Here is a 15,281-nt window from a genome sequence, read left to right on the forward strand (position 1 = left end):
ACCATCTGAAGGTGTGGCCTTGTTGGAATAGGTGTGACCTGGTTGGAATGGGTGTGTCACTGTGGGTGTGGGTATAAGATCCTCACTCTAGTTGCCTGGAAGTCAGTCTTCCACTAGCAACCTTTGGATGAAGACAGAACTCTCAGCTCCTCCTGTGCCATGCCTGCCTGGATACTGCCATGCTCCCACCTTGATGCCTTGATGATAATGGACTGAACCTCTGAACCTGTAAGCCAGCCCCAATTAAATGTTGTTTTTATAAGACTTGCCTTGGTCATGGTGTCTGTTCACAGCAGTAAAACCCTAACTAGGACACTATCCAAGCAGCTAATTGACGAAGGATTGAATGAGAACAGGGAACTCTAAAGCACACAGTGGGACCGTAAGGCCACAGCTAAGACAAGGAGGCAAAGCACGCTCTTCTGTTCCATTCCCGCTTCCTTAGAACGACCACAGAGGGGTTGTTTCCCCTAAACTTTTGAAACAAGGGCTTCTCTGTGCAGCCCTGGCTGTCCTAGAACTTGCTCTGTATATCAGGCTAGTCTCAAATTCAGAGAGACCCATCTGCTGCTGCCTCTGTCTCTCTGCCTCTGCCTCCTGAGTGCTGGAACTAAAGGCATGTGCCATCACCAAACAAAAGAAAACAAAACAAAGCCAAGAATGGGGCATACTGTAGCTGTAGAATGACTACTTATCATGAAAGGCCAGGGAGTGGAAAGGAGAAAAAAGACAGAAGTGAGAATGGATGAAGTGAGAAGTGAATGGTGATAAAGATAGAAATTAAAACCTTTGACAAAGGAAAATGATGTAGTCAGGTTTTTTGCTTAAAAAACAAAACAAAACAACAAAAAGAAACCACTTAAATACGAAATTACCAAGTATTCTAGCAAATCCACTTCCAAAAGAACTAAGAGCAGAGAAGTACGGAAGCAGGGACTGGGGATGTGGCTCAGCTGATAGTGATTATGCCAACTATGTAAAAGTCCAGGGGCCCACCTCCAGCACCACACAATTCCAGCATTTGGGAGGCAGATGTAGGAGGATTAGAAATCAAAGCCAACCTAGACTGTATTAGAAACAAGAGTTCCAGTTTGGAAAGATGAGTTTTCGTGGATGGAGGGTAGTGATAAACTGAGTAAGAAAGCAGGGAGGGGTGAAACTATGCCGGGGCCAAACAAACACAGAAGTGGATGCTCACTGTCAGCTATTGGATGGATCACAGGGCTCCCAATGGAGAAGCTAGAGAAAGTACCCAAGGAGCTAAAGGGATATGCAACCCTATAGGGGGAACAACATGATGAACTAACCAGTACCCCGGAGCTCTTGTCTCTAGCTGCATATGTATCGAAAGATGGCCTAGTCGGCCATCACTGGAAAGAGAGGCCCATTGGACTTGCAAACTTTATATGCCCCAATACAGGGGAATGCCAGGGCTAAAAGGAGGGAGTGGGTGGGTAGGGAAGTGGGGGTGGGGGGTATGGGGGACTTTTGGGATAGCATTGGAAATGTAATTGAGGAAAATACGTAATAAAAAAAAATAGATTGTAAAAAAAAAAAAAAAGAAAGCAGGGAGGGGAGAGGCTGAGGATGCAGCTGCTGTAAAGTCCTCGCCTCACAAACACGAAGCTGGAGGTTCTATCTGCAACCCTTTTAAAGCAGATGTAGTAGCACATGACTGTAATCCCAGCACTGGAGAGGTGGACACAGGAGGACCAGAACCTTAAGGTCATCCTGGACCACACAGCACATTTGAAGGCCAATGTGCAACGTGAGATACATGAGACCCTGCCTCAAAAGCAACAAAGAGAAGAGGAAAGAGATTGATTCTATCTCCTTTACCAAACAAACATAGAAAACACCTGCCAAGACTTTTTTCAAATTAGTCAAAAGCCAGATTAAGTAGCTTACAGATACAAGGATAAGCAGTTTTCTATCGTAGCCCCTGTGGAGTAAGGACATGACAACTGAGTGCCGGCCATACAGGCCACTCCCGCTGTGTTCCTTACGGTTCACTAAGTCCCAAATAATTACTTTTGACATTGGATGTTTAGAGAAAGAACTCTTCAGACTCTAATAAATCTAAGAGAAGAAACAATCATCCATTAAAGGGGTGAAAGTGCCAGAAATTGAAAAAACAAAACAAAACACAAACTACCTCTTCCATTGTTTCCTCGATCTGAGCAGAAACTGGTTCAGGGGATCTGAGACCAACAGGTACAAACACTGGTGCTTTGCTTAATTCTTCTGGGGCAAGATGATAGGTTTCTTCCTCATAGTCAGAATCAAAATCCTCAGCATCATCTTCATCCTCTTTCTGAGAAGCCCGAAGAGTCACCAACATGGACTTGGAAGCTCTAGGTTCCTTCTTAGCAGTCTTACCTCGAATTCGTTTTGATCCACGCCCTTTGGTCACATTTGGTTTCGTCTTCCTCTGTGTTCTTTTCCAACTGTGCTCTATCTCACACTCAGAGGCAGAAGAGAGAGGTGTTCTTCGACTCGAAACAGTCTTGGGATAGCTTGATTCTTTCAATAGTTGTGGACAGCTGGATCTGTAACCAGAGTAACAGTTATCATCGTGTAAGCACCAGGATAATCTCAATGAAAGCCTTACTGTTCACAGTAAAATCTCAGTTCCAGCCACTAAATAAAGAGCCCGAGCTAAGGCTGTAGCTCAGTGGTAGGGCGCTACCCAGCATGGAAAGTCTTAATTCAACTCCCAACAATGACAATGAGGATGATGCTATGCCATCTCACTTTATGACATTAGAACTGAACCTAAGGCCTCAAAAGTCATACACAAATGTGTTCACGAACTGTATGCCCAGCCCCACCCATTCTTTTAAAATGAAAATAAAAAAGGAACTGACTACAACTTAGCATCTTATTCAGAGTGAATTCTTACTTATATATCTAGAAATATTGCAGAGTAAGGGTTTTTTTTCTACATAATAAATTCTTAATCCTAGTCTAATAACCATGATATGATGACTGAGATAAAATAATCACAAATTAGAAATAACTAAAAGAAAAACAAATAAAATACAGGGAACCAATCAATAATGACTATGAAATCAAACAATGGAACTGGTTTATCATGTCCGGTATGTAGATTAGGAGGCAGAGGCAGGCGGGTTTCTGAGTTCGAGGTTTCTTCCGACTTTCTTAAAACCTGAAAGTACCCTTTGTTATTGTTTACAGCCAGACAAGCACTAACATTCTAATTAGCAAGGTAAGGCACACTATCTTTTGATCAGGAAAAAAATGTACATTGTTATAAGTACTTGTAAATAAAAAACAGTGTATTAAGGTAGAACTTCTTTAAGAAGTAAGTGCTTGTTCTGAGTCTCTAATATAAACAAATTACCTAATTGGTTTACTGAGACTCTGCTCTTCAAGCCCCGAAGATGGAGGCTGCTCTTTCACAGTCTCATCCTTGGAACCTTCTGATGGTCCAGCGTTCAGCTGAGCATCATTTCCGTCAGAACCCGACTCTTCAGAATGTACACACTCTTTTCTCACTGAAACCTCCAGAAGCATATCTGCCTTTTCCTTAAAGAAAAAAATAAAGATAACATTACCATGGATACAATGTATATCAATATGGTTTAGCAGTCTGGCCTAGTCTCCTAAAACGTGAGAAGCCACAGGTGGTCAATTTTCAATCTATATAAGCTGTGATGTCGTAAGTGTGTGCAGCACACACGTGAGTCTCTCACCACTGCTCTCCTTCGTGCCCTGGCACAGCAGACTCACCCTCGCCTGCAGAGGAAGATGGGTGTCACAGTCTCCCTTCTGCAGCAGGTGATCTTCTGCTGTTAGTGCTGTGCTCTTATCCGTCTGGCCTGTCTCTACACCTGCTTGCTCATCCTTACGGCGTGCTCCTCCTAAATTTGGTTTAGCCTTTTGGAACCGCCTTCTTATCAGCAGTGCTGGACTAGGAACATACGGTTTATTTTCATGCCTAGAATGAAGTACAAATTATGATGAAGACCAAAACGTTTCATCAATGTACAATAAACAATTCTGGATTCAAATTGATGTTACGTTCAAAGGATTATATATAAATTGGAAATAAAACAGAGCATGCAAAATGAAACATTGCATTTTGTATCTGAAACAAAACATAAAAGATTTTAACATTTTCTGTATAGCCTGGGAAACAGTTTATAGTATTAATCTTTATTATTTTTGTTCACTAGTTCTAGCCTGGTTTCATATAACTTTAATTTACAGAGAAAAAAAATCAGACACACACTTGTTACAGTAGCTGAACACAGGTTGCATAACAGCACTTTAAATAAAAGCCTCAAATAGGCTCCAACACATGAACAAATAAATATACAATGGCCTTGTTTGACAGTCTATCACACCACATTCCTGAAAGCTCATGGGAAGATCTTGCAGTATCTTAAGGTTAACATAAACCATTTCAGGAGGAAACAAAACAAAACAAAACCATGGTTTAAAGATTCAAAGAAAGCCAAAGCTACCAAGGTAGCTGAAATACCTAAGGACTTTGGGGAAATTCTCAGTAACTGGCTAGGATGTGAATTAGGATACTCAAAAATCAGTACAGGGATAGAAATTTTTTTAAACCACGGCTGAGGATGTAGCCCAATAGCGGAGCCATAAGGGTCCACCTACAAGGAAAACTGTCATGTAACTCTGAAAACACAGTTAAGTATAGGGACTAGCCCAGTGGCCCAGTAGGGAAAGGCACTTGCCACTAACGCTGGCTAAGTTCAATTCCCATAAGGTGAAGGAAGAGAACCAACTCCTGAAAGCTGTCATCTGATCATACACCTCTAACCACAAAATAATGAAATAAAGTTTAAAACATAGTTAAGAGTAAAATATTACTAAGTTCAAAGGAGACAACAAACTTATGAGCCTAAAGATAAGGAACAAGTTGGGTTTGGGTAAGTTGGGTTTTTTTTTTTTTTTTTTTTGAGACAGAGTTTCTATACATAGTCCTGGCTGCACTTGAACTCAGAAAGCTCCTGCCTCTGCCTCCCAAGTGCTAAAATTAAAGGCACAAGCCACCACACCCTATACAGACTGAGGCAATTTTAAACCAGGACTGCTGGCACAGCTTCATCTCAGCTACTAAGGCTGAAACAGCAGCATCACAAATTATGGTTTGTCTGGCCTATAAGCAAGTTTAAAGCCAACCTGGACAACTTAGCAAAGTTCTGTTTCAGAGAACATAAGAGTAGTACAACGCTTGCCTGGCATGAAAAGGCCCCAGAAAACACAAGAGCAACGCAGAATGTCTTTGAATAAAACCAAGTATGAAACAATCAGAAACTGTGTTTGACATGGTTCATGCTTTTCTCATGAAAACTAGACTCACCTCATCTGTTCATGAACAACGCTGGCTTTGTTAACACTTAAGTTTTCTACAGGATCTGCGTGGCCTTGACTTTCACTCACTTGGCACTGTGACACTCTGGGGGACATGTCAACTGCAACTCCACTTTCAATGTGGGAAGAGTTTGCCTGAAAAGACGAAGCCGAGTGAGATTGTTTTATTGTTTTGTTTTTTGAGTGAGGGTTTCTTTGTAGCCCACTGGAACTCACTCTGTAGACCAGGCTGGCCTCAAACTCAGAGAACCACCTGCCTCTGCCCCTAGAGAGCATGAAATTAAAGGTGTTAGCCACCACCCCCTGGCATGAGATTTAATATTTAACCATAAAATGTCTTAAAACGTTTTAATCAAAGAATGAATATTCGCATTTCTATTTCTCCTCTCTGGGATGCTGGGACTGAACCTGAAAGATCTGCATGCACTGTCATTGTGCCATATGCCTAAGCCACTTAGGTTTTAAAAATTATGACCTGAACTGGGCATCCAGTATTCATGATTTACAGCCAAAACAAGGTCACCCCATTCTGAGCAAGAAGTACAATGACTTACTACAGTGCCATGCAGACATAATACTATAAAAGTGCCAGAGGGGGCTGGAATGAGGATTCGGTAGGTGAGAGCACCTGCTCAACAAATACGAGGATCTGAGTTGGGATACCCAGCACCTACGTGAGGCAAATGCAGCAGAGCACATTTGTAACCCAGCACCAGAGTCACAAATGGACAGTGGATCCCTGGAGCTCACGAGGAGCCCATTTAGCTAAAGCCATAGCATCCAGGGTCAGTGAAAGACCCTGTGTCAAAAATAAAGAAATATACCATCTATACCCTTTGTCCCGTACCTACATGCACCTGTGCACATGCCCAAATAAATATGTACACTCATCACATCTGCACATACTGCTCTAAAGATAATCTGTACTGAGTAGGACTGGAATTCGATTTCACACCACACGCCCAGCGTGCACACAGCTCTGGGTTTGATCCTCAGCACCAAAAGTTTAATAGCTTTTTTAGGAGTGTATTTTGTTCAAATGAGGATCACAATGACTTTTAATCTAGGTTTCATCTCTTTTTAAAATTTATTTATTCACTTTCCCAATATGAGCCCTTCCTCTCCTCCCAGTACCCCCTCACACAGTCTTCCTCCTATGCCCCCTCTTTTGAGAAGGTAAAGTTTCTCTCTGGGTGTCAACCTGTCCCCTGGTTTTACCCAGAGAAAAGAACATAAACAAGACTAGTTTAAAAATAACATTTTGGGGACTTAATTTTTTTTTTCTAATTCTAAAAGACTTACTAAGAAATTAAGGGCCAGCCAAACGACTCAGAAAAAAATAAAAAAATAAAATAAAATAATAAATTTAAAGCACTAAGCATCTCCAATCCTCAGAATTCATGGGATAAAAGGAAAGAACAGACTCCCACATGTTGTCCTCTGACCACACAAATGCATAGGTAAATGTTAAAAGTAAACTGAAAGCCTAGGTAAAGCTGGACACAGTGGCATAGCCCTAGAATTGCAGCATGTGGAAGCAAAAGCGTGGATCAGAAATTCAAAGGCAGCCTCAGCCATACACTGAACACAAAAGAAAAAGCAAGAAATTAAAGTTAAGCAGAATGGAATGATGGTGTATTTCTGTGCTTGAAGCACTCAGGAAGATGAGGCCAGAGGATAAAGGCTAGTCTCAGCTAAATAAGGAGACACTGTCTAAAAGGGTAAAAGAGTCTTAAAGGGTTAAACAGCCCAAACAGTATACTTATTTATGCAGCAGAAATGACCTAACTGCTGTTTCCTGAGAGAGGTTAGTTACTACACTACTAAGACAAAGTGACAAAAGCGTCAGCGCAAACTCAGCAGGAAATATGAAACAGAGTTGGACTCATCATGTATTAACTGAGCAGAATGTGACAGGACAGGCCCAGGCTGAGCTACCATTTGCTGTCTCAGCATGCATTAAGGATCAGGTAGTTGCAGATCAATTCTCTCACCACAGTCAGGCATGTTCTAGTCTCGTCTTTTTGCAGTTCTGGTCCTTCATTCTTAGCTATGTCTCGCGCTTCGCCTTTTTCTACTATTTGCCTCTGTCTGGCCTTTTGCACATTTGGTCTTGGTCTCTGAAGTCGACCCCTCACTGGGAGAGTAGTCTGGACAACATTTTGCCTTGTTTCTTGTGTGACCGTATTCATCATTGAAGTCCTAGAAAAAAAAAAAAAGGGGGAAGCAGAGGGAGTTTGACTACAAGAAGTTGACAACTCTAAGAACATGCACCTTGAATTTCCTCTAATAAACTCCTATAAAAATATTTTTCAAATTATTCAAGGACAGTATCTTCTCACTACAAAAATATGGTATCAAAGTTAGGAAAGCCATAGGGGGGCAAAAGTTATTTCAGGTTTGAAATGTAGCAAAATGGAAGGCAAGGCCATGGCTAGTGTACAGTCTTAGATTTAAACCTAGCACAGTCAAGAGTAATAAATAAGGGGTGAGATAGTCAGGCAGAGGAAGCTCATTCAATTCTCAAATGTTAATAAGCTTATATGGTATGCCTAACATAACCAAATGTGTAAAAGTCAGAGGACAGAATGGCAGAGGCCAAGGACCAAAAAAAGAGGAGAAGAGGGAGAGTGGAAGTGATGTTTACTGAATGCAAAGTTTCATTAAAAGGTTTATGAAAAAGAAAACAGTGTTCTGGGATGGATGGATGGATGGATGGATGGATGGATGGACGGACGGACGGACAGAGGTGTTGCCCATAAAACAATGATTTATGTCACTCTGTTTGAACAACTAAAAATAGTAAATTTTAATTTATGTATATATTTTGCCAACTTTTTAAAAGTCAAAGAATTTATAATATATATATATTTTTAGTATGCTACTTTTCATAAATTTTAAAGTTAACAATAAATAAATATATCATTAAAAGATGTTCAATTCCATCTATTTTTCCATTTTAAGTGGCCTACCTTATCAATTAGACCAATTATTCTCTATCCACTTTTTTTTTTAAATAAAGAGATATTTCAGGGGGGGAAGGGTATGGGGGCCTTTTGGGATAGCATTGGAAATGTAAATGAGGAAAATACCTAATTAAAAAACAAAACAAACAAAAAAAAAGAGATATTTCAAAGAAAAGCCTCTCTTAGTTTAGATTTTTAAGGAAATATCACTGTTTACCCAATAGGAACAACTAAGCCATTTTCCTGGTGTTGGGCTAACTGAGAATCCTCTTTAGGGTCACTTGAACTTGGCGGTGAAGGCTCCTTTGCAGTCTGTATACATGGTAGTATCGCAGCCCCCTCCTCCTCCTCATGACCGGATTGATCATTTTCTCTTGATGCCATTAGGGAAGGTACATTCTAGACGTTTAAAAAGAAAAACCAATGGCACAGCGTTAATGTAAGACTAAGGCAGCCACTCTGTGAGGGTAACAAGGGGGGGGGTCTGCCGCGCAGCAGGTCGACTTCTAGAGCCCGCCTTACAGAACATTCACACACGTGCAGAAACCTGCATGAACAAAGCTATGACTTATTCAGGACCATCATCCAATAGAAAAAATGAACAAAACACTGACATAACATAGTATATCAATAGAAAATTAAATTTGGGGGGGAGGACATTGTTGAGTACTGAAATGAGGTCCTCATGCATGCAAGAGAAACATTCTACCCACTAAACTAAATCTGAATTTCTTTTTCTTTCTTCCTTCCCTTTGAGATAGACTGTATAGGTCTGGCTGGCCTGGAGCTCAAGAGACTCACGTCCCCTACTTCCCTAAGTGCCACCACAATGAAGATACAGGGTCTCACTCTTGTGCTTCATCATCTTGAATAGCTACAACTACAAAGCGCACGCTGCACCACATTCAAGCTTAACCTTATATATTCCAGCACATAACCACTTTAAGAAGTTTCTTCTTTGTCCTAAGCCCAAAAGAGGTTTAAAATACTATATGAAATGGAAATACCAGCTGCTAAGGGATGATGTCATTGTGGCCTGTTAACGCTTATATACATCTACATGTATATAGTCACAATTGCCACATTAATTAGGGAGGAGAAAGAAACAGGATATGGGGTTCTCTTGTTTTGAACTACAGACATAATTCTTTTTTTTGTTTTGTTTTGTTTTTTGTTTTTCAAGACAGGGTTTCTCTGTATAGCCCTGGCTGTCCTGGAACTCACTTTGTAGACCAGGCTGGCCTCCAACTCAGAAATCCGCCTGCCTCTGCCTCCCGAGTGCTGGGATTAAAGGGGTGCACCACCACGCCTGGCTAGACATAATTCTTAAAATTAAAGATTTTGTAACAAAAAGTATTTCATAAAAGCAGTTTTTCTATCAGACAGGTGAGATGGCTCAGCCATTAAGTGCACTGGCTGCTCTTCCAGAGACTCGGCATCTATCCACAGCAAGCATGTGGTGGCTCACAACCACCTGTAAAAATCCAACCCCAGGGGGTCTGAGGACCCTTTCTAGCTTCTGTGGGTACTGCACATATGGCTAAACACCCATACACAGAAACCAGAAAAAGTAGCTTAACTTTATAAAGTTGGAGGAAGTACAAATCAAGAAAATTATTCTAAAATGCAAAATATGAATTTTAATTGTAAAAGGTACTTTAAAATAAATTCAATTTGGGGCTGGAGAGATGGGCTCAACAGTTAAGAGCACTGGATACTCTTCTAGAAGTCGTGAGTTCAATTCCCAACAACCACATGGTGGCTCACAACAATCTATAGTAGTGAAATCTAATGCCCTCTTTTGGTGTTCAGACAAACATGCAGGCAGAGCATACATAAACAACTAAATCTTAAAAAACAAAATACATTCAATTCAGCCAGGCCGGGTGGTATATAGACCTGTAATCCCAGTTACTTGGGAGACAGGAAGATGACAAGTTCAAGATTTCCCGATTTCCCTGGGTTATCTCAAAGCCAGCCTGGGTAAACTTTGAGAGAATTTATCTTAAAAGTTAAGAAGGCTGAGGATCAAGCCGAGCGTGGTGGCTCACACCTTTAATCCCAGCACTCGAGAGGCAGAGGCAGGTGGATTTCTGAGTTCGAGGCCAGCCTGGTCTACAGAGTAAGTTCCAGGACAGCCAGGACTATACAGAGAAACCCTGTCTCGAAAAACCAAAAAAAAAAAAAAAAAAAGAAGGCTGAGGATCTAGCTCAATGACAGAAAGTTGTCCTAACATCTGCAAGGTCCTTAGGACTACAAGGACAAAAAGAAAAGAAAGAACCACTGATTTTAATATTAACATTTCAATTTTAATTCTGTTTAAATTCTAACATACAATCTTAACTTGTTATAAATACAGTTAATGAGACAAAGTATTTCCTTCAACTCATACCTAGCACTTCATTTGTCACGTTACCTTAGTAACAGAATGGAATAAAGCAAAGTTATTCCCATTTTTCCTTGAGAGGAACCTGTTACATTACTTGGCTGTGGTGACATAACCAAACATCAAGTAGAGTCTAAATATCTTAGCTGATATCCTGAACACATGTACCCACGCCTGCCTACCAGACACCAGATAGTTGACATAAACGATATGGAATAATGACAGTAAGCATGGAACACCATCCACAGTAAAAATTACACAAACTTGCAATGGTTTAATAACCATAATAACAAGAAAAACTCCCAAAGCTAACCTCCACCTTAATCCTCACTCACATGTTGAGGAGAGAGAGCAGCTTGGTCACTGTCCTGCTGTAGCATGGCGGCCTCCACTGTGCAGGCTTCCGATTTCTTCCCAGGCACAGAGTGTGCTGCTTCTATGGTTGCTCTCTTTACAGCTGCTCTTGACAGGTTTGGTTTTGGTTTTTTGAATCGACTTCTCAGGAAAGGAGCTGGCTTCACTTGAAGTGGCTGCTGCTCTTGAGGAAGAGGTTTGCTTTGGGAAAGCATTAATAAACATGATCAGAAAGTGCTGAAGTTTGAAAGTGAGTGGAACTTAGAGCTGGCAGTAACCTTCTAATTGCTTTTGTTTTGTTTTTACAAGGGTCTTCCCATATAACCTAGGCTGAGTTGGAATATGTTCTCATAAGCCAGGCCGGCCTTCAATTCTCCTCCACTCTTTTGCCTCCACCTAACAATTGGGGAGTGTGGGTATGCACCATCATATCTGCTTAATTCTAATTTTTAAGAAGACAAAAATGGAACTATTCATTAAATTCTGAAAAACACTGAGTTGTACAATCCAGGCCATGTTCATTTCTAAATACTTGTTACGTGTAATTTGTTAATAAGTATCACCTCTGGCTATCAAGATAGACTTAATCCTCTCTCCCCATCTCCCATAAATGACCTTAAAGCTTGTAACACTACCCTATACACACTATGGCATGAAAGCTCACTTACTTCAACATAATCTGCAAACAGAACTTTACATTCTTTTTCTTTAAAGGCACACAGACCTATCCACTTGTACCTTAAGTTAGTATCTGAAAACCGCTCTAGAGCATCTGGAAGCAGCATCCCTTGGTCTGTTTCATGGTGTCCCGAATTCTGTGAGCAAGACTCCACATGAACTAAGTGGCTGGATACATCCTTGTCAGTAGTTTCTTTTTCTTCCACAAGTGTAGGCATCACTGATATTTTACTGCTAATATTCTGGAGAAAAGAATCATAATATATCATCTTAAACAGAAATTCTATAAACATTTCACACATTTTAAACAAAGGTTTATTCCTAAAACAGTGATTTAAAAATGTTTTAAATATAAAACCCACAAATATTAAGTTAGACTTTAGGAATGCCTTCCCTTCACATTGTATATTTTGACTATTCTAAACCACAGATGTAATCATCTATATACACATGTTAAAAAGAAATCCTCAAAAATGCTGTTGAGTATGAACTACAAACAACAGGAATTTTTTACTAAAAGGTTTAAAAATAGAGTCATTAATGTGGCGAGGAGAATAAAAATATATAGTTCATATGACCATAGGAAATAATTTTAGCCTATATTTAAACTAAGGTTGGTACAAATTTAGGCTAATTTCGTAAACATAGTTTATCTAAATAAGTAATTTCAAACTGCCATTAGGATTAGTAACTTTCTCATAATTAGAAAAATAATCTTGGCCGGGCGTGGTGACACACGCCTTTAATCCCAGCACTCGGGAGGCAGAGGCAGGCGGATTTCTGAGTTTGAGGCCAGCCTGGTCTACAAAGTGAGTGCCAGGACAGCCAGGGCTACACAGAGAAACCCTGTCTCGAAAAACCAAAAAAAAAAAAAATAAAAAAAATAATCTTTTGAAAATTTTAAGTGAATAAAAAGGTACTTCAAGAACTTAAAACGAAAAAAAAAATAGGACTGGAAAGGACTTTGATTTTTATTAGAGATTTTAAGAATTTTTGTACATATGGGTAATAATAATAAAATTACTCAGAGAAACACATACCATTTCATCCTGTGGAGAGCCAGTGCTGCCGTCACTACTGCTCAGAATGACATCTGCCTCAGGCTGCCCTGAGGACTGTTGCTCTGGTTCACTTTCTCTTGGAGCAACATCTATTTTTTCTGGTTTTCCTAAGTCTTCCACCATTTCCTCCATGACCTGGATCTCTTCAGATCCGCTCTCCCAAGAGACAGAACTCGCTCTTTCTGTTTCTTTCGAATCTCCGTTCGTTTCCTCAACGGCAGTCTTTTCTCCTGAGACCACAACCATCGAGGAGACATGGTCATCTTCTCCAGTTTCCCTCAGGTTCAGCTCCTTTCCTTCTGCAGTGCTTGATTCCACTGCCACCTCCTCTCTGCATGCGCTGCCATGTGGATCCTCCTCGCTGGCAGACTGCTCCACAGGAGCGCCTGCTGCCTTTTCTCTCTGGGAAGTCCCTCCTCCAATCTCTTGCAGGGGTGTTTCCATTTCACCGCTGGCTTTGGCCTCCTCTGCGTCCTTTGTCAGTGCAGGGATTTTCTCTTGTCTGTCAGTCTGCTCTGAGCATGCCTCCCTTTCTTCGGTGCTCTCTGTCGTATCTGGTGTGCTCTCTGTCGTGCCCAAATCTTGTCCAGTTTCTTGCAAACCTGTCTCTGGTTCACTAACTGGACTGACCTCCTTAGGGCCATTTTCCTGTAAAAATACTTCTTTTCTTCCAGTTTCTCCCAAATTTGTGCAAATTTCCCCAGTGGTATCAATAAGCTCTGGCACCTTCTCCGTACAAGAAGTCTCATTTAAAGATGCTTTCAAACCTGCCTCTGTTTCCATAGGGATGTCAATCATTTCTGCTCCCATCTCCCCTGGGCAAGTATCTCTTCCAATTGTTTCCAAACCTGTCTCCATTTCCATAGTGACATCTGTCATTTCTGACATCTCCGCATTAGAAGCTGTATCATTTCTGCCATTGTCTTTCACATCTGACTCGGAGTCCTTGGTGGAAGCGGTAGCAGAAAGAGGGGCAAGAGGTACACTCAGTATCTCCTCCCTCAGAGAAGGGTCTGGTCTCGGAAATTCTTCCCAAGTTGCTGCTATTTCTCCAGAAATAGGTGTCTCCTCTGGTATCCCTTCCTTGGAGGATCTTCTTCTTCTTCTTCCTGTATTAGGTTTTGGTTTCTGGAATCTAGTCCTTAGAACTGGGACTTGTTTCCGTTTGTTTTCTTTATTACCTTCTTGAATACTAAAAAAAGAAAAAACAAGAAAGATGAAAAGAGACAAATTTTAATCCAGATTACCTGCTGAACACATGACAGGTATGAAATCTCTATAGAAACACTAAAATCTCTCAAATTTAAAAAAAAAAAGACAGATTTGCAAGGCAAAGTGACACATGCCTTTAATTCTAGAACTTGGGACATAGGAGCAGGAAGATTTCTGTGACTTTGAGGCGAACTGGTCTAAAAGTAATTTCCAGGACAGCCAGGCTTATATAGAGAAACCTTGTGGGGAGAAAGGGTTTATTTGGCTTATACTTCCAGATCATAGTCTATCACTGGAGAAAGTAGGGACAGGAACTCAAGCAGGGCTGGAACCTAAAGGCAGGAGCTGATGCAGCAGCCATAGCTGGGTGCTACCTACTGGCTTGCTTCTCTTGGCTTGCTCAGCTGGCTTATAGACCTCAGCGCTACAGCCAAGGAATGGCACCATCCACAATGGGCTGGGCCCTCTCCCATTGATCACTAATTGAGAAAATATCTTATAGCTGGATCTTATGAAAGATTATTTGTCACAAATGAAGAACCTTTCTCTCTGATGACTCTCACTTGCTGACACATAAAACCAACCAGTACAGTCACACACGGCAGCTCCTTCAGAATAAGACAGGCTTTCAAACTATATTTAATTGAGGTATTTATAGCCAACATGAACTTTAATAGTCGATAATATTAAGTAAAAATTTAATAGAAATCACAAAAGGAAGTTTAACATTAGTGATAGAAGATTTTCTTTTATGATTCTTTTTACTTCTACAAAGAAGCAGGTAATAGGGCTGGAGGGATGAATCCGTGGTTAAGAGCACTGACTGCTCTTCCAAAGGCCCTGAGTTCAAATCCCAGCAACCACATGGTGGCTCACAACCATACGTAATGAGATCTACACCCTCTTCTGGGGTATCTGAAGATAGCTACAGTGTACTTACATATATAAATAAATAAACTTAAAAAAAAGAAAGAAAGAAAGAAAAGAAGAGAAGAGAAGAGAAGAGAAGAGAAGAGAAGAGAAGAGAAGAGAAGAGAAGAGAAGAGAAGAGAAGAAGCAGGTAATATAGAACATATGTGCTATGACGGTGGGAAGTCCAGTACTGAAAGTTAAAGGGTTAAGTGTGGGTTGGGTTAGAGGAAAATGGAATGAGTAGATTAACCAAAACTAAGATAGTATTAAAAAAAAAAAAAAAACACTACAGAAACTCACTACTTTGTAAGCTAATTACACACACACACACACACACACACACACAC

The 15,281-nt window shown here is 40.7% G+C and overlaps 1 protein-coding gene across 4 annotated transcripts in view; it reads right to left on the bottom strand.

Annotated features, from left to right (window-relative positions):
• Bdp1 (B double prime 1, subunit of RNA polymerase III transcription initiation factor IIIB) overlaps positions 1-15,281 on the bottom strand; it is an 87,746-nt gene that overhangs the window by 32,207 nt on the left and 40,258 nt on the right. For all 4 annotated transcript variants that reach the window (XM_029468188.1, XM_029468190.1, XM_021180075.2 and 1 more), the window contains exons 17-25: positions 12,790-14,002; positions 11,810-11,991; positions 11,053-11,272; positions 8,548-8,729; positions 7,359-7,566; positions 5,354-5,499; positions 3,754-3,961; positions 3,365-3,549; positions 2,156-2,549 (exon numbers count right to left, since the gene is read on the bottom strand). In XM_029468188.1, the coding sequence (XP_029324048.1) occupies positions 2,156-2,549; positions 3,365-3,549; positions 3,754-3,961; positions 5,354-5,499; positions 7,359-7,566; positions 8,548-8,729; positions 11,053-11,272; positions 11,810-11,991; positions 12,790-14,002 (2,938 nt within the window). The remainder of the gene's footprint in view (positions 1-2,155; positions 2,550-3,364; positions 3,550-3,753; positions 3,962-5,353; positions 5,500-7,358; positions 7,567-8,547; positions 8,730-11,052; positions 11,273-11,809; positions 11,992-12,789; positions 14,003-15,281) is intronic.

The sequence above is a fragment of the Mus caroli genome, chromosome 13 (genome assembly GCF_900094665.2).
Source record: "Mus caroli chromosome 13, CAROLI_EIJ_v1.1, whole genome shotgun sequence".
Lineage (NCBI taxonomy): Eukaryota > Metazoa > Chordata > Mammalia > Rodentia > Muridae > Mus > Mus caroli.